Genomic DNA, 26,831 nt, shown 5'->3' on the forward strand with positions numbered 1-26,831 from the left:
TTCTTTGCTGAAATGTGTGAGATCTACTTTGCATCCCAAAATGAATCTTCACAGGTTCTACTTCACAATGACCTTCTCCCCTTTGTGATCACTTACCCCAGCAGCTCTTCCGCAGTTGAACTGATTTACCTCAAGCTCATATGCATTACAAGAGGTTCTGCTGTAAATGGATTCCATCAAGAAATGTTGTAATTCTGTAGAACTTGGTAGCACATAGTTTCTTCTTTGGAGAGATTTTATCTTATCTGTTCTCTGTGCCTGAACTCATCTCCCTTAGCAGATCCCATAAGAGAAATTCTAGCTTGGAACATTTGCATTTTTTTTCATAACAAAATGAATTAATAAATCTCTGTCAGTTTCCTCTCTCTTTTTTCTCCAATAAATGAACCCCACATGCAATATACCATGGTATTTTATATTATTATTATTAAGGGTTTTTTTAAAAAAAATATTATTATTTTAGAATCTCAGGCAGCTCAAAACAAGACAGTGATTTTTATTCCTGGTTCTCAGTGTTTCAGATCTCAGGAAGTGAAAATAACACAAGTAACTTTCAGTTTGGTTCTGAGGGACTGAAAAATAAAAACCGTGATACCATGGAAGTGTCTATATTGTCAGATGTATTTTGCTGTACATAAAACATTGCATTTTAATTCCTTTTTTCAATGAAAATCCAGTAGTCTCTCAAAGTACAGGTAGTCCTGTACTTACGACCACAACTGAGTTTCAAATTTATGTTACTAAGTGAAACATTTGTTAAGTAAGCTTTGTCCCACTTTGCCGACCTTTTGAGCCACATTTGTTAAATGAATCACTGCAGTTGTTAGGTTAGTAACACAGTTGTTAAATGAATCTGGCTTCCCCGTTGACTTTGCTTGTGAGAAGTTTGCAAAAAGGGATCACATGACCCTGAGACAATGCAACCATCATAAATATGAGTCAGTTGCCAAGCACCCGAAGGCAGGACAAGAAGCAATGGTTGGAAACTAACCAAAGAGAGAAGCAACCTAGAACTAAGGAGAAACTTCCTGACAGTTAGAACAATTAATCAGTGGAACAACTGATTAATTAACAACTCCAGAAGCTGTGAATGCTCCAACAATGAAAGTCTTTAAGAAGAGATTGGACAGCCATTTCTCTGAAACGGTATAGGGTTTCCTGCCTGAACAAGTGGTTGGACTAGATGACCTCTAAGGTCCCTTCCAACATCATCATCATCATCATCATCATCATCATCATTATTATTATTATTATTATTATTATTATTATTATTATTATTATCATCATCATCATCATCATCATCATCATCATCATCATCATCATCTGAATTTTGATCATGTGACCATGGGGATGAAAAATAGCCATAAGTCCCTTTTCCAGTGCCGTTGTAACTTTGAATGGTCACTAAAAAAACCTGTTGTTAAGCTGAAAACTACTTGTATTAGGGAGACTAATGTGCATATGAGGGAGAGTTATTTCAAAAGAAACGAAGCTGCATTGACCATATTATAAAATCCAAATTAAAAAAACAACTGATGATTAATAATTAGCCCAAGCAATGAACCAGCACTCTTGGTTCATTTAATGTGCTATTTTTAATTCATAAACTGCATGGTACGTTAAAAACTGACTGTGTATACACATATATACAAACAAATAATAACATTTTCTAAATCCTGCAAACAGACACAGTATGATGCTAGGATATTTAGCTTATTCAAGGCCATACCATATTTTTTGATGAACTTGGATCCAGCTAGGCAAGAGTGAAGAGATGATAACTGGGGATCGTCTCATAAATCTTTACATAAATAAATGTGGAATAGTAGTACATGCAGATGGACTGTCAACTCTTTATTACCTCTCTCCTCCCACCTTCTCTCTAAATTAGGCTGCTAAAATAAAGAAAGCATAGAGAGATAACCAGGAATGTGCATAATGAACTGATACTAAAAACAAATAGTTGGTTGGAGTAACATTCTTAGAAACATATAGCTGGCCTGATCCTGTATTTAGCATGTGATTCCATTTGTAAAACTAGTATTATTATTACTTTTTTGTAAAGACTATAATTCCAAATTTGAGACTTACTAAAAAAAACAAGCTTTGTTTGTATAACACAAACCATGGTTAACTAAAACATTTTATTGGCTTAACCTGATTACTGGGGTTCATGTAATACAATGAATCATGAACTAAGGACCTGACTTAAAAAATGCAGTTATAGTCTAGTAGAATATGAGCTTCGATAAGCAAATGACATTAATTTGGAAGCTTGCATTTATAAGCCATTTCCTGGAACCATTTGCCTTTTGTTTCTGTGGGATTTCCATTTTAAAAGTTGTGAATAATCTCTTTGGATGTTAAGTTCTCTTTTAGGGTTCTCTTACAAAAGACCCAACTCATCTTGTCTTCCAGATTTGGTAACTTTGCCACAGTGGTTTACTGGCATGAATGGCTAAGTGAGTCATAATGCTGGCATGTCAATCATGAAAAGCAAAGAAATCCCTATAAGGGGTTGCTAAATGCTAAAAGCAGAGACATCACCCTGGCAACAAAAGTGCGTATAGTCAAGGCTATGGTCTTCCCAGTTGCAATGTATGGCAGTGAAAGTTGGACCATAAGAAAGGCCGAGCGCCAAAGAATTGAGGCCTTTGAACTATGGTGCTGGAGAAGACTCCTGCGAGTCCCTTGGACTGCAAGGCGATCAAACCGGTCAGTCCTAGAGGAGATCAATCCTGACTGCTCTTTAGAAGGCCAGATCCTGAAGCTAAAACTCAAATACTTTGGCCACCTAATGAGAAGGAAGGACTCACTGGAGAAGAGCCTAATGCTGGGAAAGATCGAGGGCAATAGAAGAAGGGGACGACAGAGAATGAGGTGGCTGGATGGAGTCACTGAAGCAGTAGGCATGAGCTTAAATGAACTCCAGAAGATGGTAGAAGACAGGAAGGCCTGGAGGAATGTTGTCCATAGGGTCGCGATGAGTCGGACACGACTTCGCAGCTAACAACAACAACAAATGCTTTAGCTTTAGAAAGAGGGGAAAGACCATGTATGTACTGTTGAGTCTTGATTGGCCAGCAGCTCAGAGAGAAAATTGCTGTTGGGCTCTTGATCTCTATGAGCCTCATGGACTCTTTAGATAGGTCTAGGCAGCAAATGGTGGCGTTCTAGAAGATCTCAGATGGATTAGGGATGTGTTTGAAGTGCCATTCAAAAGGCTGCAAAGTGGAAAGTCTGTTTGTCTGCAAGTGTCTTACAGCATATGGTGAGTTTCAAAGTATCAAACCATGTTTTAGTCAGGCAGGTTGTACAAATAAAGCCACTGTACAAGGAAAGCTATGGAAACCCACCTTTAAATAAGCAGGATAGATCATGAGCTGTTAAGAGTCAGCAACCGGGAACGTAGAGCTTTTCACATGCAGATATAATGCCATGTTCTACAGCGTCCTGTTCCATGAGTTTGCAAAATGAACATTATCTCAGGTTGGTTATGACAATGCACCTGTGCAGTGGCTAAACTTTGAGGGTGCTTTGGTGTAGATGTATAAGTTTTGCAACCAGCGAGGCAGACAACATTTACATTGCTGAGAACCACAGTTCAGCTGCTTGAGCAAGAATATGGCAGTCTCCCTTGTGTTCAAGACACCAGCTTTGCTTCTAACCCTTTTATTTTATTTATTCCCCTCCTTGTAAAGCTAAAACATTTAGCATTTTATTTTATTTTATTTATTAGATTTTTGTACCACCCAACTTGTCTAGAGGCAGCTTTTCTGGGTGGAGACATAAAAGGTTTCCTTTCATGGCAGAGGCCTGGGGCCTACGATAGGAGTCTTTGCATGAGAAGTGTTCCTTGTGAGGATGAAAACTCTCTTTACTCACCAATAAAAAGTTAGAACTAAGTTTCATGGCCCAAAACATAAATCTGAAATTGCTGACTCCAGTTAATTTTTCACCTACATTAAAGCGTTTGGTTCTAAAATGTTTACTAGAGTGAAGCTAGCGTTAAAAAAAAAATACTGGCAACCAAGCAACCAGAACAATAAGTTAGTCCATCAGCCAGGCTGCATTATTTATAATGTACCAATATGCTGTAAATGAACAACAAATGTAGCTTTTGATAGTTCCCATGTCAGCAAAAACAAATGGGTGCTTTACAGTATAAGGATTAGAGTTGAGTGGTGCCCTTATTTTATAGCCCTTCTTCTTTATACATACAAAAGGTTTTTCACTGCTGAATTATCATTTTTTTTAACAAGCAGGGAGTTTTAAGCTACTTATGTGCAAAATAAGCAAATAAAAATAATTAAGTAGTCCCCAAAATAAGTATTTATTCCTCCTTGTGTATGTAATTATAATTATATAGCATTTTACATATCATCTAGTTTACATCATGATCAAAATTTAAACTTGGCTTTTCCTGAAGCATTTGATATACCTAAGGAGAAATATGGCACTCCTTGAAGTTCTGTAACATGAGTAATCTAACTGAATAGAATAGAATAGAATAGAATAGAATAGAATAGAATAGAATAGAATAGAATAGAATAGAATAGAATAGAATAGAATAGAATAGAGTTGGAAGGGAGGTCTTCTAGTCCAGTCCCCTGCTCAAGCAGGAGAATCTATACCATCTCAGACAAGTGACTGTCCAGTCTCTTCTTAAAAACCTCCAGTGATGGAGCACCCACTATTTCTGAAGACAAGCTGTTCCACTGGTTTTAATTGTGTTGGTGAATAATGTGACCCCCCCTCTTCTTTGTAGCAGCCCCTCAAATACCGGAATACTACTATCATATCTCCCCTATTTCTTCTTTTCTTTAAACTAGCCAAACCCAGGTCCTGCAGCCGTTCTTTGTATGTTCAAGGTTTTAGTTATGGTCTTTAAGCCCTTACATGGCATGGGTCCGGAGTACCTCGGGGACCAGCTGCTGCCAGCGTCAACTTCCCTCCGCCCTGTGTGTTCCCACAGAGAGGGCCTCCTCAGGGTGCCTCCGGTCAGAGAATGTCGGCTGGTGGCCCCCAGGGGGAGGGCCTTCTCTGTGGGCACTCCGGCTCTATGGAACCAACTGCCGGTTGAGCTCCGGACGGCACCAGACCTTCGCTCCTTCCGGCGCGGTCTGAAGACCCATTTATTTGAACAATCTGGCCTGGCCTGATGGGGGACGTTAGGGTTTTTAATGGGTTTTTATATTGTTATTGTTTTTTATTGGGCAATTGTTTAATTCTCTTTTAATTTTTGTATTTTCTATTTATATATGCCCTGTTCACCGCCCTGAGTCCTTCGGGAGAAGGGCGGTATATAAATTTAATAAATAATAATAATAATAATAATAATAACAATAATAATAATAATAATAATAATAATAATAATAATAATAATAACAACAACAACAACAACAATATGTTTTAATCTCCAGGCCTGTGATCATCTTAGTTGTTCTTTGATTTTTTTTCCAAACTCTCAACATCTTTTTTGTGATATGGTGACCAAAATTGGCTGCAGTATTCCAGGTGTGGTCTTACTAGGGTTTTATAAAGCAGTACTATTACCTCGCATGATCTTGATTCTATGCCTCTGTTTATACAACCCAGGATTGTATTAGCTTTTTTGGCTGCTGCTGTATACTGCTGGCTCATAGTCAAGTGATTGTCCACTAGGTCCCTCTCACAGCTACTGTTTTTAAGCCTGCTTTTGCCCGGTCTGTTCTTATACCTTTGATATTTCCTGCCTAAATGTAAAACTTTGCTTTTCTCCACATTGAAACACATTTTGTTGGATAGGACCCATTGTTCAAGTTTGTCAAGATCTTTTTGGATCCTGAGTTTGTCTTCTGGAGTGTTGGCTACTCCTGCCTGTTTGGTGTCATCTGCAAATTTGATGAGTTCCCTTTCAATTCCCTCATCTAAGTCATTGATGAAGATATTGGAGAGTACTAGGCCTAAGATGGAAACTTTTGATACCCCACTGCTTACTTATCTCCATGTGGATGTAGTGCCATTGAGGACTACAGCCAGCTACAAATCCATCTGGTGGTGATGTTGTTTATACCACCTTTTTCTAGCTTACCAAGGAGTAGGTTGTGGTCTACTTTATCAAATGCCTTACTGAAGTCTAAGTATACTACGCCCACAGTATTTTGCTGGTCTATTAGTTTAGCCACTTTGTCGAAGAATGAAATAAGTTTGGTTTGGCATGGTTTGTTTTTAACAAACCTATGCTGGCCACTAGTTATAACTTTGTTTGCTTCTAGTTGTTCACAGATCTGCTTTTTGGGCACCAGGGACTAATTCCTTGGAGAGGTTTTTCTGCAGACTGGAGGGAGGTGAAGTTTCATGCCTGCATCCTGTGGGTGGGGCTTTGCTTGTTTGTACGAACCAGTTTCTGGCATACCAAGGCCAGGTGCCAGTCCATAGACCGGGGGTTTGGGACCCCTGACCTAACTGGTTTGGGGTTGCTTCTTTACTTGCTTTGAAGTAAAAAGCAAAAAGAATGCCAATAATCGAAGGTGCATCAACTCATTCTTTTCCCATCTGGAAGTCCTCAATGGCCTTCTTTCAAATCTATTTGCATCTCTAACTGGCTGCTAGTTTAGGCAGTTATTTGTCTGTTTTAAAATTCTTTGGGGTTATTTAATCAATTTAATGTAGTGACAACGTCGTGAAGGAGAATTCTTATTTATTAATCAAAGAGATGATTAAGAAAAGCATAAAATGGGAAGCTGAAGTTGGTTCAGCTTGAGGAGGTAGAAAAACTACATTTATTTAGTGTTTTTTAATTATATAATTTGCATTAGAATTTACATATTATTCATATTAGACATTAATGTAAAAAAATGTTGGTTCAGGGCTCATATTTGGTGCATGTCTTCCTTCTTGCAGAGCGGGATTTAGATTTAATGGCCAGCATTCTATTTTAACTTCTTTGACTCCATTGTTTTTAATTTATTTTTCCTTCAGTGAGTATTCATTATATAACAAAAAAAACTATAGAATACAGTAAATGCAAATAATGCCACAGATTTCCATTAGATTTTTTGGTTGGCAATCACAATAATAATAATAATAATAATAATAATAATAATAATAATAATAATAATAATAATAATAATAATAATAATAATAATAATATGCTTCTTTCATATTTGCAACACTAAACAGTGTACTACTAATAATGTTTCTATCTACAGTTTTGTTTCATTCATTCTTTTAATAGCTGGTTATCTTAAGAATGATTTGCTTGGCCTAATTTTAGTATAATCCTAGCCCTATACTATTATGCACATCTTCGTCTCAAGGGAGCTTTCCATTGTTCTCATAGGTGTGATTAAAAACAGCAATAAGAATAAAACTGTAGAAATAATAAAGTGGTGTTACCTAACTTTTTTAAAAAAAGTTAATGTGCATACTGATTTTTTCTTTACAGGCTTTAGCAATGGGAATGATGACAGAATACTATCATTACATCTTTACTACGCTGGTAAGTAGTTTAGAAGAATATGCTAATGGTCTCAGGCATCACTCTAAAGCATTCTTCATTAGATTACTTGACAGTAATAGTAAAAGTAGTTTGCTGAAAGTAAAAGCAGTTTTGCAGGTTCATAAGAGGATAAAAGTATTTAATGTTACCTTTATTTGGAATATGATTGCTATGGCAACTCTGTGATCACTGCCAAACAAGCTACTCACAGTTGTTTAATGGAGGCACACACCAATAAGAGCTGCTTACTTCTTCTGGGTTTCTTTTTCAACATGCTGATTTTTGTATTAAGGAAGGTTGTATTCCTAAACAGCAAGTGATCTCAAGCTATAGGTTGCACTCTTTCAGGGATGGGTGGATGAAGATGGCTTCGGGGCCAGGGTGACGCTGTAAGAGAATATTTGTAGTTTGGGTCTGAACCATGGAGTCCTTGGTGCTCACTGAGTTTGTTTGTTTGTTTGCTTGAGAACATCTTCTTACCCAGTTAGGTAACATCACTGGCACTGGATAATGAAATATCTGCAAGCCATCAAGCTCAGAGAGAGCACCAAGAATTCCTCAGATTATCCTATTGCTATACAATTGCTTGCCTGGTGAATCTCTGAGACATACTCTAGTATAGTTTTCCAAAGCTTTGGGGACAACAGTGGGCACATGGTAGAATCCTCCTTCCTGTTTGGTGACTTGGATGGTCTTTTGATGTTCTGGACTACATCAGAGGTTCTGTTTTTCTTTGCAGTCATGGCAGAGTTTGCAAGATAGTTTAAGATTTTCTGAATAGTGTGTTCTTTGGGTGATTTTTCTAGCATATTCATTGCTGTATCAAATCCATTTGGTTATGTTTTGGGAAACCCATTCAGTTGTTAGCAGATTCATAGTATCTATTCTGTTGGTTTAAATTTGGATTTACTACCAGGACACTTTTCATTTTAACCTGTTTAATGTACATATGTAATACTAGAATCAATTTCAATGCAGCAGAATGAATTGAAGTTATTTACTTACTGTTGCATAACACTAGTAATGTCATGTCATTCTTTCATGTGTCCTTGGCAGTGTGCAAAGAAGAAAGTAGCTAGAAAGGGGCATCTATCATGGTTCCGATGGTGTGAGATGTTGAAATTCAATAGGATTGCTCAAGGAATGGCTACTTTCATCCGCCAGCTTTATTTGCCAACTGTAGATTACAGACTTTACTAGCATGAATAGTTGTGGATTGTTTGCTTTGCTTTAGATATGCATGACTCCAATTTACCCCTGACAACTCACAGCAGAAAACAACAAAACAAATATATAATCCAAACAGAGTACCTAGCAATAAATGGAATGGTTATCCAACAACACATACTCTATTGTACACCACTTTAGACTACCGTATAAAGACCTGGTGGTTCTCCTTAAGAGAGTTCATCAGAGTGAAAGCCATTTATATTTCAGGAAGACAGCACTTCAACAGAGAAGGCTTCCAGGTTCTGAAAGATGGTCATACTGGATCAAAGGAAGTGGGAACAACCCTGTTGGACTAAATTAGCCAGGCTACACTATGGAAGTTAGGTGACCAAACTCTAAGCCATGTAGGATTTTATAGGTCGTAACTAAGACCTTGAATCTGCCTGGAATGGAACCAGAACCAGTGCAGCTAATGAAAAGAGAGTAACACATGGCATACCAAAGCATACCTATCATGTCCTGCAACATTGAATTCTTAGAAGCTTTGTAGCCAACAAACAGAGTGCAGGAATTATATGTAATGCAGTTGTGGGCCTGTAAGCTCCATAAATGGGAGAAGCAAGCTTCTTTGGCAAAAGAGCATGGGAACAGCTTAATAAGTAAACAAGCTCTATGAAGGAAACCATACAATTAGTAAAGCACAAAAAGTTCTATATCTGGCACTTAATCTTTTGGTCTAATTAAATATTCCCATTTGCTTATTAGTCTTGAAGGAAAGGAAAGTTACTAGGAGGTCATGGATTTTCTTTCATTTTTTTCTTCTTCTTTTTCTTGGAAGAACTTCAGAAGTTGACAACTAAGGTAATTTGGGATATGCCAGCCAGAAGATAGATATTTTGCTCAATGGAGCTATGTAACCTGTATCACTTTTGGCTCCTCTGCTTTATTAATTACTTCTTACCTGACACAGTAGAAATCTTGTCCAATAAATTTTCCAGTCACACTGTTTATAGCTGGGCTGTTTGGAAGTGTACTTTCTCATGATTGATTTGGAATCTAATGTAATACCTCATTAATTCTCTCTGAACTGTTGTGCATATTTGTTACAGTTTTGAGTAAACAGAAATGTGTTCAAATTGCATAATTACTTATGCAATTGTCCAAAATGACTTGGAAGCAACCCACATATAAAGAAAAAAGGACTTTGAGTCATTATTGCAAGTAGCTTTGCACCTAGCCCATGCTCAACAAACCTAAATTACAGGGATTTTTGCCATTGCCATTAATGTCATACAGTTCTTTTGCTTATGCCATCTGAATCATTCTATTATATTTCTATAATATAATAAAAAGGGCTTTTTAAAATATATTTTCGGTCTTACTATCTCCTTACCACATAATGTAGTTGACATAAATTGAATTGTTCTATGGGTGACTATAACAACTGGAGCCCCTTATATAAATCTTAACATTTAATGGATGTTTGTTTGCCCAAACCAGACTGCCTTAAAATAGGAATGGAAGTGCAGCTTAATAATAGATACTGTGTAGCATAAAATGTACCATGTGGTACAGACTCAGAAGAAACAAGTTGATACTTTAATCAACCTGTGAAAAATAATGTGATTACCTCTTATTCTAATTTGAAACGTTAACTGTGTTTGCACTCTTGAATTATCAAAGTGCAGTTTATCATATTGTACTAGCTCATCTAGGGAGGCTGACTAGGTCTCCTCCTCCTCTTCCTCCTCCTAATCTTTATAAACTGTCACCATTTATATTAACAAAATTCATTATATTATTTCAGATACTTTAACTTAAAAGGTAAAAAAATACTTTTTTCATCTATTTTAAAACACTAAACTCTTCTTTAAAAACATTTCTAAGATCAAAAAGTTTTAATATATCTTTTAAAAACTTTTTTAACTTTAAAGTTCACTTTCAGTTAGACAAATAAAGTTCCAACTAACTCCAATTAACTCTTTAAATTTAAATCATTCCCTTCAAATTGCCCTCATAAAATAAAATATTCTTCCTGTATACATCCTTTTTAAAACTCTAAACTTTTCTTTAAGCTAATACATCTTTTTTTTAACTTATCTTTAACTTTCTCTTAACATAGATACTTTCAAATACACTTTCAGTAATATGGTACAAGCTTTAAAAATCACTTAAGCATTATATATAAAGGGGGAAAATGTACTTTACATTAAAACTTTCTTTCAATTGCAAATATCAAAACAATAAAAATCCGTCCAAATGCCAATTGACTCATGTAAGTCATTCCTTCCATCTTATCTTCATGAAATAAAATCTTTTTCTTCTCTGGAATGTATATCAAGTAGTTACAAACTTCTCTTTTTCTCAAGGATTTCTCATCCTTGTTAGTGTCCATGAAAAAAGGAGTCCCATGCTTGTCTTTTGACAAGTTGCAGATTTTCTTGGAACTCTTCTTTCTATTGTGTTGGGAGGTTTATATTTAAACCATCACAATAAAAGTTGGTGTCAGGTTTATATTCCAAAACTGCAATTGACTCCTCTACATTGTCAGCTACTTGTGAAATTGCCTGGGTAGTTTGGTAACTTTCTACACATATTTGCATGTCTAAAATAGTTTGAGTAATATTTTTTTAAACATCCTTGGAGCATAGCTGGTCTATGTCCCAAAGGTGCTTTTTAAAGAGGCAACTGGACTTTCTTGTTTTCATTTATTTATTTATTTATTTATTTATTTATTTATTTATTTATTTATTTATTTATTTATTTATTTAATTTGTATACCGCCCTTCTCCCGAAGGACTCAGGGCGGTGAACAGGGCAATACATAATAAAAAACAAGATACAAAAATTAAAAAGTAATTAAACAGCAATGCCCGTAATAAATTAATACAGATTAAAAAGTTAAGATCAATTTATAAAACCCGACCCCATCCCATCAGGCCAGGCCAGCTTGTTCAAAGAGGTAGGTTTTAAGATCACGCCGGAAGGAGCGGAGATCAGGCGCCATCCGGAGCTCGACTGGAAGATGGTTCCATAAATCCGGTGCGCCCACAGAGAATGCCCTCCCCCTGGGGGCCACCAGTCGGCATTCTTTGACCAGTGGCACCCTGAGGAGGCCCTCTCTGTGGGAGCGTACTGGGCGGAGGGAAGTTGACGCCGGCCGCAGGTGCTCCCCAAGGTATTCTTGACCCATGCCATGTAGGGCTTTGTAGGTCATTACTAACACCTTGACCCTCACCCAGAAGACAACTGGAAGCCAATGTAGCTCGCGGAGCAGAGGTGTGACATGGGAGTGTCGGGAAACTCCCAACACAACTCTCGCAGCTGCATTCTGTACCAGTTGGAGCCTCCGAGTGGTCTTCAAGGGTAGCCCCATGAAGAGAGCGTTGCAGTAGTCAAGACGAGAGGTCACGAGCGCGTGAGTGACCGTACATAGGGCATCCCGATCTAGATAGGGCCGCAACTGGCGTACCAGGTGAACCTGGTGAAGATGTTTCACTTCTCATCTAAGAAGCTTCTTCAGTTCTGACTGGATAGTGGGGAATGGAAGGATTTATATTCTTTGTGGACAACTGGTCATTTTCATTCTTTTAGAGCATGGGTGTCAAACTTGCCACATCACGTGACGTGTCGCGATGTATCATGACTTTTTCCCCATTGCCAGAGCTGGGGTGGGGGTGGTTTTGGCATGACCCATCTGGCCCACCGACCAGCAGTTTGACACCCTTGTTTTAGAGAGTCATTGAGGCCACTTGGAGGTTTGTCTGTGTCCTAAGAGTCACCTGAGTAGTTCAAATGGATGTGGGGCCTTCTTGAAACTGCTGAAAGGACTGTTGTGGAGCTGTACTTTCTGCAGAATGTTTTCTGCCCTGGGTGCCTTCACTATTGAACAGGCTATGGGGATGAGTCTGTGTTGTCTGCATCTCAAACTGAAACTGAAATGGTTCCTGTAGTCTTCAGAGCTGAGGAAGCTTCTTGGATGAGAAGTGAGAGTCTTCAAAGAAAAGCAAGAAAGTTCAGTTGCCTTTTGAAAAAGCACCTTTGGGACAACTATGACTTGGATGATTGAGAATCTCCATAGACATTTAGCTGGTCTATGAATTGTTGGATTTTATTTAAGAATTTTTCAAATACATCTCTAATAGTTTGCTCCTCCATCTTCTTACTCTTTAGTCAAAGAGGAGCTTTTTTGTGAGTCACTAAAGAATTGCTGGCCAATCAGAGATCATAAAAATCAGAAAGTTTTAGCCACTCATAGCAAAGCAGACCAAGCTACAAATGACTAAAAATAATAAACTAGAACCACAACTTTCTACCCTTATATTTCTCCATCATTTTTTTTTAAAAAGATACTCCATACTTTCTTATTTAGCTTGCCTTAGCAGTCTTCTCATTGTTTAACAATGAAGAAATCCCCAGAATGGCACAGATCCTCAAAAAGGAATAACAGGCTGTGGCTAAATATAGCCTCTATTAGTTTAATAAAGATTAATAGTCCTTAAAATTATTAAGAAATGAAAAGCACAACTTACTGTCCATTTGAAAAATAAATTCCAAAATATCTGCTTCTTCAACAACATGCTGATTACAGCCTCACCCCCCCCCAGCTGTTGGCATGCAGGCTGCTTTGAAGTACAGCTCCTGAACCTACTTGCAGATCTTTGCTATATGGAGGATCTTGTGTGATGAGTCTAGGACTTTCCCTAACCCAGGAGAGTCATATAAATTAAAGGAATGCCAGTTCCTTCTGTTGGTAAATTGAAAAAGCAACAGTCAGGTGAAAACTTTCTGTGATCTTTCCCTGGGCACATCGTTTAGTTGGCCATCTTCACCAGAAGTCAGAATCGGATTATTGAAAACAGACCTAGATTACCCCTAGATGTCCCCTAGATGGAAAAAAAAATAGTCTATGAAATTAAACATTATCTATTTGTCAAGAAATGGAAATATTGAAAATCAGAGTCCCTTCCCCCTTGTTGTCCAAGTCTGCCTTGGTGATTTGAGAGACAAATCTAGGAAAAGATAAAGAGTAGAGAAAAATAGTAGATTCTTTTCATCTTAATGGCTCTTTAGCAATCCTTATTCTGGAAAGGCTTTTCTTGTTTATTCTTTTCTTCATAATATTGATTCTGTTCAATCACGCCAAAACTTTTCTGCAGGATTGTATGCTTTCATGTTTTGGGGTCAATAGTGCAGGAAAATGAGAGTGGCTTGTGCATGTTACACTGCCATAATTGCATTTTGTGCTAGTATTCCAACATAGTGTAGCTTTGAATATGACTTCTGGAAGATGTGTTTATATTTACTACTATCTTCCATATTATGCATAGCAAACTATTTAAACTTTCTGTTATTTTTCTTAAGGAGACTTTTAATGGGAGCAGGAGAGAAATATTATAAATTTATACAAGCCTGAAGTTAGTAATGATGACACTGAAGTGACAAAATATGTAGATGTTCCATCATAAACTTCACCTTTTGATACTTGTATAATACTGCACATAAGTTCATAAGAAATGGAATTTGTGGCATGTCACAAATTTCATCACCTACTTGGCCTGTGTAAGTAAATAAGTAACACATGCATTTACAGGTTTGAGTGTGTTTGGATTAGGAACTTCCTTTTATTTCTTAACATATAAATTACAACCAAACATTGTAAAATATTTATTAGAGCAGAATTGTTACACAACCTTTGTGTAATGAAGACTTATGTATTTTTCACAAACAGCAAAGGATGTGGCTCAGTGACTTTCCTTGACAGTCTATAAATGCTTATGTTAATAGCTATGGAGTTTTGTTATGACTTAGTGCAGAGGTCTCCAACCTTTCTGGGCTCATGGCCTGGAGGGAAGGAGAGCAGCTTCCAAATTGGTGCGCACACGTGCATGCATATGGCATCGTGTGCATTAGCACAGCACTAGCAGCCTCATTTGTGCATGCACAAATGGTCCATGCACACTGGCCTGGTGCTAGCGGCCCATTTGCGCATGTGTGAATGGGCCATGTGGACCTGCCTGGCACTAGTGGCCCCATTCGCACCTGCACATGAAAACAGGGCCGCAGGTGCTAGTGAGAGTATGCACACAAACACATGCGCACCAGCCAGCCATTTCTGTGACCTGCTGGCCAAGAGACCATGGTCTGGTAGTGGGCTGCAGCCCATAGGTTGGGGACCCCTGACTTAGTGCATAAGTAAAAACATGCTAGAAGCATCACATGTTTGTGATGTTCATTGGGCATTATTATCAAATAATTTAATTCATGGCTGTATTGCTGTCGCATATGGTTGTCAAACGCTTCAGAAAGCACACAAATGGTTAGATGTATTGTTTTGTTATCATTGTTATATATGACAGAAGAAAAATGTTTGGAAACAGAAAGATTATGTATGGATGAAATATCTAAAAATATTTAGATAAAAATATCTAAAAAATTTTCTCCTTTTCTTTAGGACCTCTTTGCTCTTGATGTGGAGCCTTATCGGTATAGTGGAGTAAACATGACTGGTTTTAGGATTCTAAATACAGAAAATAGTCAGGTGGTGTCCATAATTGAAAAGTGGTCCATGGAACGGTTGCAAGCTCCTCCAAAACCTGATTCGGGTTTGCTGGATGGATTTATGACGGTATGAACACCAATTAACCTACACTTGTCAAATATTTGATATTATTTCTTATTTTCCTCTTGGGTATCTTTGACTGTCTAATTGCTCATTAAGATTATGTCCTCCTTTATGCTTCAGTTCTGGATTTTATCTCAGTTCCTGCATCTGAAAAGTAAAGTATAACTGTCCACATTAATACTCCAACAAATGACTTGAACAGGTTGGTGAGGCTATGTGCCTAACAGAGCCATGCGCCCCAGCCACACATCATGGAAGTTTGGAGCTCCCATGCTAATGATAAAATCAACTATATTAAAAGGTTCTCTATATTTATGCTTCTGGTTTGATGTTGGGTTGATAAGCTACTGGCCTTCCCTTTTCTGGTGTTATGCAGCCATGATGGGAATAGCAAATGGTCATCATTGTTGCTGCGAACCACATATTGTTATTTATAAATATCCGTAAAGGTTTTATAAATCAATCAATCAGTCAGTCAATCAATCAATCAATCAATCAATTCCTATAACCACAGAAACAGTTTATGCGTATTGCAGCTCTATAGGACGGCTAGAAAGAAGACTGTGCTGCCAAATACAACATTTATAATGCCATTCCTGAGTTGATGTCAAGCCTAAATGGATAGTCAGAGACTATGCCCTGGCAACTCAGAGTCCAGATCTCTTTTGATTAATGAACACGCTTATTCAGCCTAAGAAATGTGGGCCGTCCCATAAAAAGAACCCCGAATGTAGTTTGAAGCAAGTGTATATAGATTTCTTATTTGTACTTAGTTACAGTACATAAGAGGAAGTCAGCATGCAGTAGATAAGCTATAGAAGTTATAAAAAAAATACTCATGTATGCCTTCCATGGTTTCGATCACATGTTTAACCCACAGGCTTGTAGTTTCTTGTGGAACTTTCCACAATCCAAAAGGCCAGCTAAGGCCTGAACATTAATTCTGTCATTTCAACATAAGAACCTTTTTACCAATTGTCTAATTATCAGAATCCTGATTAATACCATGCCCTTTTTTGGAGAATTTCAGCCACTACAAACTTGACTGCATCCTTTTATTCTGGGGCTGAAATATTTATAATTAAACATTTGTGCTTGAAAAAAAAAAGACCCAAGAAGTCAGAATTTGCTTACAAAATAAAGTGTTGTTGCTAGCCCTGGACTGCTTCCATTTTTTTAAAAATACACTATGCTTATATTGCTAAGACATCTCATGTTCTCGTTTGTCATAATAATACAAGACAATAGGAAGCTCATTGAACTTCCCTGTGTCTGGAAAAGGAAAGACCCATTATTGGTAGTGGTAATACAGTCATTTGTCACTATATAAGTTCGCAGAGCTTATGCATTTCTCTCCTGGCTTTATGTCAGAGCTTTAGTCGGAAATAAAGAAAAAAGGAATTGGATTCATTTATGGAGCCTCATGGCTCAGTTAACCCCTTTAATTGGTTCCTAGGAGCTATCACCGGAGCCTGTCTATTCAGCCACAAAATAATGAATGTTTTGCGTTTTGTACTGAAGTAAGGTGCCAGTGGTGGAAGGCAAAACTTTTCAAGGAAGTCTTATTAGGTCATTCTCTTAGCTATAGAGAGTTTATTTTTGCAGTGGCACAAATATTACAATTGTTTTTGCTGTGGCATGCAGTACGGAATGTTCCATATTGTGGGTTCCTTTTTACACACAGCTGTAGGTTGTTCTTGTATTGAGAAATGCTTCTATAGTTATATTTTACATGTAAAAACAAAATTGGTGGATCAGACTCCATGTGTGATGCTCCAAGACAGGAAATGATCCATATTTATTTATTTATTTATTTATTTATTTATTTATTTATTTATTTATTTATTTATTCATTCATTCATTCATTCATTCATTCATTCATTTATTTATTGGTTTTATATACCACCCTATTCCCAAAGGACTCAGGGCAGTTTACAGGGCAAAGTTAGAAACAATATAAGTTAAAATAGAGTTAAAATAAAATTAAATAACAATTAATAGCCCAAAAAGTTAAAAATTTTAAAATTTAAAACCCCTCAGTCCAGGCCAGATAAATCAAATAACCAGGTTTTTAGGTCCCGGTGAAACGAACGAAGGTCGGGGGCAGTCCGGAGATCCACAGGGAGATCATTCCACAGGGCCGACGCACCCACAGAGAACGCCCTTCCCCTGGGGATCACCCACTGGCACTCACTGAGAGCACCCAAAGGAGAACCTCCCTGTGGGAATGCACAGGACGATGGGAAATTGATGCTTGCAGCAGGTGCTCCCTAAGATAATCCGAACCCATGCCATTTAGGGTTTTATAGGTCAATTATAAGCCTATAATTAAATAAATAAAATCTGATGATGATGGAAGGGAATGGATAGGATAGAAAAAAGAGAGCCTTCATGGATTGTATGCCAGTTAGTTATATGGTCTACTCTATGCCCATCATAAGCTCCTCTCCTGTTCTTTTCTCTCTGGAGGAAGGAGTTAGATGAATAGTAACCCAATGTTTAAATGCCCTCTAAGACTAAAATTAAACTTGTTTAATTGCATTCTTAACTGTTTTTAATGAATGAATGATTATTTTAAGTAGGCCATTCTGATTATTTTAAGTAGCCCGTTCTGTGATCCAAAAAGGCTTAGGAGACACACAACAAAGGACTTTGGTGTTCACATGTGGTATTTGGTTGAAAGATTACCTTTCCCAGTATAAAAGGTGCTGAGTAGGAGACTTAGTAGAAGGAAGTGATCTTTCATTTATTACATTTATATAGACAACCATCTCAAGTACATGAATCTGGGCTGAAAAGATCATTGGCAGTTCCCTCTCCTCCATCCAGGACACAGTATAGAAGCATTGCTTGAGCAGGGTCCGTAAGATTATCTGGGACACCACACATCCTCTTCACAACTTGTTTTCCTTGTTACCTTCTGGGAGAAGGCTTCATGGTATCCACAGCAGAACATCCAGATTCAGCCATAGTTTCATTCCATACAGCATTAACCTTGTGAACTCTCAACCTTCCTCCTTCTGTTATATATTCAAGATGGACAGTATTTAATATTTATTTGTTATGTGTATGTAGAGATGTGGGTCCATACATATGTGCATATAGTATGGTTAGGTGTGTGTCTTGTATGTGTTCCACTTTGAGAGCGGGCAACTAAATTTCATTGTTGATGTGTGCAGTAAAAAATGACAATAACGGTTATCTTATCTTACATAAAAACAATAAACAAAATTATAAATAACAGAAATAGTAGCTGAACAGAAATAGTAGCTAAACAACCACAATATTACTAACAATCATTGTAGACAACACAGTCAGTTAATGGGCTTGCACACAGCACCAGGATCCCAGCCCTGATGGAAAAACTAGGTCTTTAAGAGTCTTGCTAGGCTCCATATCTGAAGCTTTACCACTTCAACCAATCTATAAATATAAAGCATGCTTTTCAAAACAGAGAGGATGACTTTACAGTATAAATGAGGATAATTTCATGACCTAAAGAGCTTAGTGATACCTTGATTATTTTGGATGGAGTTCTCAGTGAGAAGAAGCAAAAGTTTGTGAGATAAATGGATGTCTCATAAATGTTACAAGGGCTTATAGGAAACATAGAGATCAGTTTTTCTGAATGGGGCAGGGTGGCAGCCTCAAGTTCCTTGAGAAAATTAATGTATTTCCTAGTAGCCTCAGCATTGCAGGCACAGAGATTTGTTCTTCCAAGGAGTGAGGGAAGAGAGAGAGAATAACAAAGGATTCCTCTTGTTTTGTTTAAATGTGGAAAGAAAAAAAAAACTCTTGAACTCAGTTTCTTTTCTGTCAGGAGGATCCTAATATTTGATTTAAATACAATGACATATTAAAAGCTTTGTCTGAGGTATTCTAGCTATGTGAATTGATTTTGCACTGGAAAAGAAAGCTTTCTAATGAACTGGTTCACATTTGGGCCATGTGCACAAGACAACCTACAGAGCCATGTGTATGAAAATTGTAGTTTGAGAATTGGTCAATAAAGGTATGTCACAAATATCATTAATAACACTTTTTTTTACTTATATCTTTATTTTGCTAGAAAGAACAAAAAACTTTCGACCATTCAGTTCATATACTTTTCAATGAAAAAAAAGACTCCTTAATTCATCCCTGACTTTAGACAACCTGTTTGTCATATAATAGGTGTAATTGCCATATAATTAACAGGTTATGCTTACCATATAATTTTTAACGGATGTAAAAAAAAAATAGTAGCTTTTTGTATACCTCTATAAGCAGTCTAACATTTAAACTTTTTCCATTACAAAAGAAGAAAGAAAATACTCCTGTCTAGAGTGAATTCTCATGGTTGTATATGAGTTTAAAAAAGGCCATCATTGCTACACTTGTGAGAGATCCTGTTATAATTCTGCTCTTGAGTATTGAAAGTTTGATGGAATTTAAGTAATTTCTTAAATACTCTACATGTCTTTGTTCCACAAACTATTGTACAAATTGTTCTCCAGTTTTCCTCACAGCGTGCCTTAGAGATTAATTAGCCAATGTTAATATGATACTTAGAAAATATGAAGTACTGCATCATTATTAACACAGAAATCAAAGATATTGCCATATTGTTTAGCTATATTCTCGTTATATATTATAACGAGAAAGGATTTATGTTAAAAATGAAGTTACTTATTCAGTAGAAGAGATTTCTGTAAAACCTTCAATGAAGCATTTTCTGTGAAACTAAAAATAGCTTTCAGAAAGTGAACTTTAAAGAAAGAATTGGCAATATTTGTAAGATCCAAAATCTAGTTTCACATATAAAATAATATTTTATTTCTCAACAACTGGTCAGTTCTAAGGAATATTGATCTTTCTGTCTTTGTGGCTCCTGTAAACCTATCCCTGGTGCTCCATTTCTGAGGCTGCCTAAGATGACCATGTCTGTACCTCCTAGGCAGACATGGTTTGTAGACTAAATGCCAAATCTAGCTAGAATCTAGAAACAACTAAAGCAATTTTTCATTCTTTTCTTTAGTGGTTGAAACAGCATTCTCTCAAAATTCTTCTTTTCCCATTTCACATCTCACTCTACTACTCACATCCTTGCTGTCCTGTTCTCTGCCTCTTCTCTTCCATGTCCCCATCATTTTCTGCTTTTTCATTCTTTCTCTTTCTGGTGTTCTTATCCATCAAAACAGTCCATCTCTTCTGTAACCCTCAAGATCAGGATCCAAGCTCCCCTTCTCAATCTTGTTCTTGCACTTATGCTTTCCTATTGTAGGATTCAGCTTTTCTTCTCCCTAGTTGCTCCTGATATCCCCTTCATGTATTACTGCCTTGTTGTGGTGAAGCGGCTTGTGTAATTCAATGAAGCTATGAGCTATGCCATGCAGGGCCACCCAAGACAGACAGGTCATAGCAGAGAGTTCTGACAAAACATGATCCACTGGAGAAGGAAATGGCAACCCACTCCAGTATCTTTGCCATTAAAACCCTATGAACAGTACCAAAAGGCAAAATGCTGTAAAGATTTTTTCTCCATAGGAACCTGGAATGTAAGATTCATGAATCAAGACAAGGTGGACATGGCCAAACAAGAGATGACAAGACTGAACATCGACATCTTAGGAATCAGCAAACTAAAATTGACAGGAATGGGTGAATTTAATTCAGATAACCATCAGGTATACTACTGTGGGCAAGAATCCCTCAGAAGAAATGGAGTAGCCTTCATAGTCAATTAAAGAGTAGGAAAAGCAATACTGAGACAAAATCCCCAAAATGACAGAATGATCTCAGTTCGAATCCAAGGCAAACCATTCAATATCACAGTAGTCCAAGTCTATGCCCCAACCACCGGTGCTGAAGAGGATGAAATTGACCGGTTCTATGAAGCCCTACAGCACCTTATAGAACTAACACCAAAAAATGATGTCCTTATCATCATGGGGGATTGGAATGCTAAAGTAGGAAGCCAAAAGATAACCGGAATAACAGGCAGGTTTGGCCTTGGAGTACAAAATGAAGCAGGGCACAGGCTGATAGAATTTTGTCAAGATAATATGATGGTGATAGCAAACACTCTTTTCCAACAACCTAAGAGACGTCTCTACACATGGTCAACACAGAAATCAGATTGAATATGTGCTCTGCACCCAAAGATGGATAAGCTCTATACAGCCAGTAAAAACAAGACCAGGAGCTGACTGTGGCTCAGACCAGGAGCTTCTCATTACAAAGTTTAGGCTTAAACTGAAGAAAGTAGGGAAAAGCACTAGACTACTCAGGTATGAATTAAATCATATCCCGGTTGAATATACAGTAGAGGTAACAAATAGATTTAAGGAATTAGATCTGATAGACAGAGTGCCTGAACAACTATAGACGGAGGTTCGCAACATTGTACAAGAGGTAGCAACTAAAACCATCCCAAAGAAAAAGAAATACAAGAAAGCAAAATGGCTGTCTGAGGAAGCTTTGCAAATAGCTGAGGAAAGGAGGGAAGCGAAAGGCAAGGGAGAAAAACAAAGATACGCCCAACTGAATGCAGAATTCCAGAGAATAGCTAGAAGAGATAAGAATGCCTTCTTAAATGAACAGTGCAAAGAAATAGAAGAAAACAATAGAATAGTGAGAACCAGAGATCTCTTCAAGAAAATTGGAGAGATGTGTTGTGATTCAGGGTCAGCCTATGGGTTCGGCAGTTGGGTCGGATGACTCAGAGGAGGAGGGGGGTGTTGAAGAGCTTGCTGAGGGGGTTGGAGAGCTTGCTGATGAGAGCCTTCAGCCAGGCCCCTCCCACCTGGTCACGACGCAGACCCAGCTGTGTGAGCCTGACAGCGTGGATGAAGATGACCCACAGCTGGCCCTGTTCAAGGACGCCCGACGCAGGAGGCAGTCAATCAGGAGTAAACAGAGGAAGGCAATGGGGCACCTCGGAAGGAGGCAGAGAGAAGCCATGCCCTGAACTGTATAAAAGGGGAATGCATGGGAGGGCTGGTTTGCTGAAGGCAACCGCTTGAATAGCTCCTGTTTCATGGTTCATGTCTTGTTCTGTTTGCTTTTGTATCCATAAATTTGGCAGGCTTAGTTCCAGCCTCTTGCCTTCTTGTAAAAGGGGTTGTCCCTGCCTTTTCTGTAGGGCTAGTAGCAGGCTGGTACAGAACAAGATGAAGGGAACGTTTAATGCAAAAATGGGCATGATAAAGGACAAAAATCACAGGGACCTAACAGAGGCAGAAGAGATTAAGAAGAGGTGGAAAAATTACACAGAAGAACTATACAAGAATGAGTTTAACGTCCCTGATAACCACGATGAGGTGGTCACTGACCTTGGGCCAGACATCCTAGAATGTGAAGTGAAGTGGGCCTTAGAAAAACTGAGCAACAACAAAGCTAGTGGAGGTGACAGTATTCCAGATGAGCTATTCAAAATCTTAAATGATGATGCAGTAAAAGTGCTACACTCAATTTGCCAGCAAATTTGGAAAACTCAACAGTGGCCACAGGATTGGAAAAGATCAGTTTACATTCCAATTCCAAAGAAAGGCAGTGCCAAAGAATGTTCAAACTATTGCATCGTTGCACTCATTTCACATGCTAGTAAAGTTATGGTTAAAATCCTACAAGCTAGACTCCAGCAATATGTGGATCGAGAACTACCAGAAGTACAGGCAGGATTTCGAAGAGGCAGAGGAACTAGAGATCAAATTGCCAACATACACTGGATCATGGAGGAAGCTAGAGAGTTCCAGAAAAACATCTACTTCTGCTTCATTGACTATGCTAAAGCATTTGATTGTGTGGATCACAACAAACTGTGGCAAGTTCTTAAAGAGATGGGAGTACCAGACCATCTTATTTGTCTCTTGAGAAACCTATATGTGGGCCAAGAAGCAACAGTAAGAACTGGACACGGAATCACTGATTGGTTCAAAATTGGGAAAGGAGTCTGGCAAGGCTGTATACTGTCACCCTGCCTATTTAACTTATATGCAGAGCACATCATGAGAAAGGCAGGGCTAGATGAATCAAAAGTTGGAATTAAGATTGCCGGGAGAAATATCAACAACCTAAGATATTCAGATGATACCACTCTAATGGCAGAAAGTGAAGAAGAACTAAAGAGCCTCGTGTTGCAGGTGAAGAAGGAGAGTGCAAAACTTGGGTTGAAACTGAACATTAAGAAAACCAAGATCATGGCATCCGGCCTTCTCAATTCCTGGCAAATAGATGGGGAAGAAATGGAGGTAGTGACAGATTTTATTTTCCTGGGCTCCAAGATCACCGCAGATGGGGACTGTAGCCAAGAAATTAAAGGATGCTTCCTCCTGGGGAGGAAAGCAATGGCAAATCTAGACAGCACACTAAAAAGCAGAGACAACACCCTGTCAACAAAAGTGCGTATAGTCAAGGCTATGGTCTTCCCAGTTGCAATGTATGGCAGTGAAAGGTGGACCATAAGAAAGGCTGAGCACCAAAGAATTGAGGAGGCCTTTGAACTATGGTGCTGGAGAAGACTCCTGCGAGTCCCTTGGTCAGTCCTAGAGGAGATCAACCCTGACTGCTCTTTAGAAGGCCAGATCTTTAAGTTGAAACTCAAATACTTTGGCCCCCTAATGAGAAGGCAGGACTCACTGGAGAAGAGCCTAATGCTGGGAAAGATTGAGGGCAAGAGAAGAAGGGGATGACAGAGAATGAGGTGGCTGGATGGAGTCACTGAAGCAGTAGGCATGAGCCTAAATGGACTCCGGAAGATGGTAGAGGACAGGAAGGCCTGGAGGAACATTGTCCATGGGGTTGTGATGGGTCAGACATGACTTCGGAGCTAACAACAACAATACACACACACACACACACACACACACACACCACTTAGATAAGCATTCATAAATGCACATTAAAATAAAGGAGACTCCATGTCAGCTACCTTGAAATTCTAGAAAATATAAGTGCATGTAAATGCACAAATAAACATATGGTTCCAGAACACATGAAATAAAAAACTAGCTACCTTTTTTTAAAAAAAGTCAAATTCCAGTTCAGTCCTATTGATATTTTATATGTAATTTCTTATGCAAATCACTTCTCAGCTTGTTAAAGTGTTGGGATTTGGTTGTATGACTACTGAACCCTTTGTGATTGTCTACATAATTTGCCTCTTACAAGGCCATTTCAGCCACATCTTCAGTTGGCTGAAAACTTTAAATTTCAGTTTGTTGAATTTGTATAAAAGATAAGTAGAACAACAACAAAGCTTTATCACAATCTTAGACCAGATAACACCATATAGAGATACACTCCTAAAATTGTTGAGAAGATTAAAAAGTAGGCATAAAATATAATAAAATTTTAACAATATAATTAATATGGTAATAATAACTTAAATACCAGTGGCAATTGCCAAGAGTAGCACTAATTTTCAGTCATTGTTGGGACAGATATAATAGTGGCATAAAATTAGGAACCTGAAACATCAAGACTCCTGGTCAGATAGCAGTAAAAATAACCACTTTATTTTCTACCACAGAAGTTCTTTAAAATGGGATAGATTAATGTTTTCCAAGACTCCCTGTTGTCACAGCCAGGAAGGAGCATGTGGCTTAGGGACTCCTGAGTAACATCAGTCCTTCTTATCTGACTAAATCTTGCACTCCACATAGCAATATAATTGTGAACTGATCTGCCTCACGTAGAATTCAGAGAGAGAAAATGCTGCAGTGCAACATTAAAACTTCATAAATGCTAAAGAAAATCAAAAGGGTCACAATTCTATCTCTAGATTATTTGCTCAGTAGGTTTTAGAAAGCATTCTTTATTTACACAAGGTCATCTAGGAACTCATAATGTGTTTTGTAAGTGGAATTATTCATCGCAGTATCAAAGGTCAGCCTTTTACTGTCAATCACTGAGTGGTATCTATTGCAAGTACACTGTCACTTCAAATACTGTTTATATAAAATAAATTCAGAACATTGCTTGTAAATATAAATTATTATTACTGTGTGCATCCACTTAATCGAAACATATGATAGCAAGAAAGTTGTTTCTATTTCCTATCACCTGGGAAACTGATTTATCTTAATGATACCAATGGCTGATTATATATATATATAAAACCATTAGCATAAAAATCCATCTAATGCAGACATGTCAAACACAAGGCCCGGGGGCCGGTTCCGGCCCGCAAAGTGGTTTCATGTGGCCTGCGAAGCCATCCTGGAAACAGTGAGGGAACGGTCCCCACTGCCTTGGCCCTGGCCCAGAGACCCTCCTTCTGCCAGAGACCCTCAGATCTGTCCCACTCCTGCCCAGCCCCCCATAGGCACCCTTGATGCGAACAATGTAGAGCTGGCCATGCCCACCCAGTAGGCCATACACATTTTAGCCACGCCCACCCAGTAGGCCATGCCCACCCAGGCCACACCCACCCCAGCCCCCTGTGGGCAACCACAACGCTGATGCGACCCTCAATGAAATTGAGTTTGACACCCCTGATCTAATGGGTGTGCATCTAGCTAGTGCCAATTAGTTTAATGTCACATAGCCAGGTGTTTGTTGGCATCAAATTGTGACTTCTGGACATATGGAAAGAAACCAACTCAAATGTACATTACATTCTTTTTTTAATGAACAGATCAGCTGCCTCACTCAAGAAAGAAGAGTTTTTAATGGGAGAGTCAATTTTCATTAAAGATGGACAATTATGTCCTTCAAAAAAGTTATGCAATGTATTTAACACCAGAAATGGAGGCTGTAATCACCATTGTATTTAGAGTGATTCCCTTTTCTCTCATTGGCTATTTTTACCTTTTACACCGTGTGGTGTAAAAATGAAGCCACAGCTGAATAAGTTACTTTGTTTTCTCTCTCTCTCTCTCTCTCTCTCTCTCTCTCTCTCTCTCTCTCTGTGTGTGTGTGTGTGTGTGTGTGTGTGTAAGAGAGAGAGAGAGAGAGAGAGAGAGAGAGAGAGAGAGAGAGAGAGAGAGAGAGAGAGAGAGAGAGAGAGAAAAGAGAGAGAGAGAGAGAGGCCTCCCCATCTGATCAGTTGAAATAGGGTACATGTTGAGAGACTCTATTTGTCTCTCAAGTTGGTTCCCATCTGATGCATTATGCAGTGGCTCTCAAATTCTCTCCTTTATGTTTGGAGGTAGATCCAGAAATTATCTACCCCCCAAAATGGCTTTCTGCCTGCATATCCACCTTGTCAGAATCTTATGTGTCCTCCTCAGAATCATCCAGTGAATAAAGCTTTTCAATGACCAAGCCAATCATTTGAACATGGTATGTTAGAAAGAAAACACATAGGAAATAGCTTGGCATCCAGCATAAAGATTATACAATGAACTATGATATGTAAGTAGTTTTGGGATGTATCTGTTAAAGTATGAGTCTTAGCTTCACATGTCTAAGTTTTTGGACATTCTTTCCATTATTAGATTTTCAAAGCCATAATGAGTTAACTTGGTTTTGGATTTATATGTGTGGACCATAATGTTTTAGCTATAATCCATGATGAGTTAATGTGATGTGTGCTTCTAGTCATAGCAGAATGCAAGGCTGATATAACAA

At 38.2% G+C, this 26,831-nt stretch overlaps 1 protein-coding gene across 1 annotated transcript in view; it reads left to right on the forward strand.

The window, feature by feature from the left end:
* The window catches only part of GRIK2 (glutamate ionotropic receptor kainate type subunit 2), a gene marked incomplete at both ends in the record, with an annotated part of 532,047 nt that overhangs the window by 233,262 nt on the left and 271,954 nt on the right, over positions 1-26,831 (forward strand). Inside the window, 2 exons of the mRNA XM_083352959.1 lie at positions 7,430-7,483; positions 15,108-15,281. Coding sequence (XP_083209085.1) covers positions 7,430-7,483; positions 15,108-15,281 — 228 coding nt within the window. The remainder of the gene's footprint in view (positions 1-7,429; positions 7,484-15,107; positions 15,282-26,831) is intronic.

This window comes from Vipera ursinii (assembly GCF_947247035.1).
Source record: "Vipera ursinii genome assembly, chromosome: 1".
NCBI classification, from domain to species: Eukaryota; Metazoa; Chordata; class Lepidosauria; order Squamata; family Viperidae; genus Vipera; species Vipera ursinii.